Source organism: Rhinopithecus bieti, unplaced genomic scaffold (genome assembly GCF_001698545.2).
Source record: "Rhinopithecus bieti isolate Rb0 unplaced genomic scaffold, ASM169854v2 scaffold_26474, whole genome shotgun sequence".
Taxonomy (NCBI): Eukaryota; Metazoa; Chordata; class Mammalia; order Primates; family Cercopithecidae; genus Rhinopithecus; species Rhinopithecus bieti.
This window is the reverse complement of record NW_016811724.1, coordinates 1-2,174: the sequence shown is the minus strand read 5'-3', so window position 1 is coordinate 2,174 and position 2,174 is coordinate 1. Positions and strand designations below refer to the sequence as shown.

The 2,174-nt window shown below is 66.1% G+C and overlaps 1 protein-coding gene across 1 annotated transcript; it reads left to right on the top strand.

Annotated features, from left to right (window-relative positions):
* Positions 1-6: 6 nt before the first annotated feature.
* LOC108543969 (synaptogyrin-3-like) lies at positions 7-2,153 on the top strand (the record flags this gene model as incomplete). The annotated part of the gene is made up of 2 exons (XM_017894850.1): positions 7-82; positions 1,860-2,153. Coding segments are annotated over 2 exons (370 nt in total), but the record flags the coding sequence as incomplete, so codon positions are not given.
* Between the last annotated feature and the right edge of the window lie 21 nt (positions 2,154-2,174).

The window sequence follows — 2,174 nt, the reverse complement described above, 5'->3', positions numbered from 1 at the left end:
TCGGCGCGGGCCGCGCGGGGCCGCCCTGGACCCTGTGAGCTTTGCACGGCGGCCCCAGACCCTGCTCCGGGTCGCGTCCTGGGTGAGTGGTCCCTGCCCGGGCTCCCGCTCCCGCCCCTGCTTCACGACCTTCAGGCCCCTACCCACCCCTGCCACCTTCCCCCTGCCCCCTGCTTCTCGCCCCGCAACCCACTCACTCTCATCCTCGCCGGCCCCTCCCCCGCCGGCCTCAGGTTGGGGTGACGTCACCGGACAGGGCGCGCCCACCTGCGGGCGGGGGAGGGGCCGGCGGCGCCGGAGAGACCTTGAGAGGTCACCGCCGGTCGCCCCTACTCCTATCTCCTCCCCGGGTCTAATTCCAGTCCCTTTCCGCAGCCCTTACTCCGTTTTTCCTGTTCTCGTGACCTGGAAGCAGGGACCGGGTGGGGACGGGATTCGCCTAGGGGCAGAGGAAGGGGGCTACGGGAATCGAGAGAGACCGGGCAGCGCCTCCCCTTCCCCCGCACACACACCCTCGGGGCTCCTTGGCAGGGAGCCTGGCCCCTGGCCCCCAGGTCCAGCTGTGAGTTGAGGGAGGAGAGGCTGGGCTGGGAGGGCTTCCTGGAGGTGGTGTGGGAGGCAGGTTTGGGGGCAGCCTAGCCCACTGGGGCGTCCCTGGGAGGGCCCTGCTGCTCCTTCCCTCCGGCAGGGGAAGTGGCAGTTGGGTGCCGAGCTCTGGGTTTTGTCCAGGTGGCAACCTCTGGGCCAGCCGCACCTTGGCGCCTGTCTTGGAGGAGGGCGGTGCCCATGGTGGGGCAGGGGGCTTTGGCCTCCCCTGCGGAGTGGCTCTGACCACACCGGGAGGCAGGACGCTGCGTTTTGGTCCGAGCGCATGTACCGACTTGTGGCCCACTCTTGGGGGACAAGTGCATGTCCCGGCTTCCCCCTCGGCTTGGTCTCTCGGAGCTGGAGCGGGAAAGGAGCGAAGGGGTGAGGTTGAGGCTGGAGATCTTTTCTTGGAAACACATGGCTGCCCCATGCAGCCCTGGTTAAAATGACCGCGGTCCCCCTTCATGCCTGTCTCCCGGAACTGGTGGGCAGGAGGCATGGAGGTCTGACGGAACCCCAGAGGTCAACGGTGTCATCTTTTCAGCCCCAACACTTACAGGTGATATTAATAATCAGTCACGTGGGGGCCGTCATCCCTCCGGTACTCACCGCGTGCAGGAAGCTGGGTGGACGTCTCTGTCCCAGCATTCCATGAGCTGTGCCCGTCACCCTATTTGCATGCTAGAAACAGGCCAGGCAATTACCAATGGCGCAGGGCGCAACAGCCCCGCTGCCCCCATACCCTCCCTCCCGCCCTGCTCTGCCCGCCCCACTCTCACCTCCCCTTCGCCCTGCCGGCTGCAGCCTGGGAATCGCGGGCCCAGGTGAAGGTTCCTGTTCCCACACTTTTGAGTGGGCTCTGAGGGGACTCCACGGGCCCACGCGGTGCAGAGTACCTGGCTTGAATCAGCCCCAGCTTTTGTCAGCCATGTGATCCCGGACAAGTCACTTCACCTGTTGGAGCCCGTGTCCCCTTTTATAAAGAGGATAAGAACAATGGCGATCCCACGGGGACTTTCCCAGGATTTGGTGAGGGAAGGCATGTAAAGTGGCTGTTTAACACAGTGCCTGGGCATAGTAGATGCTCACTAAACGGCCCGTGTTGTCAATAATTACAAAATACGCGAGGGTTTGGGAAAGGAAGAGATGACACCGCCCCCCACCCAGATACGGGCCCGGGAACGCAGGGACAGGCCCGGGGCCGTGGGCGCTCGCAGTGGGCTCGCAGAGGTCGGGTTGCTGCAGGGCCCTGAGCGCCGCGCCGCACGCAGGTGTTCTCCATCGCCGTCTTCGGGCCCATCGTCAACGAGGGCTACGTGAACACCGACAGCGGCCCCGAGCTGCGCTGCGTGTTCAACGGGAATGCAGGCGCCTGCCGCTTCGGCGTCGCGCTGGGCCTCGGAGCCTTCCTCGCCTGCGCCGCCTTCCTGTTCCTCGATGTGCGCTTCCAGCAGATCAGCAGCGTCCGCGACCGCCGGCGCGCTGTGTTGCTGGACCTGGGCTTCTCAGGTGGGCGGGGCCGGGACGAGGAGCTGGGGGGATGGGCGGGGCCTGAGGCGGCGAGCGTCGACGGGCCTCCCGGGTGG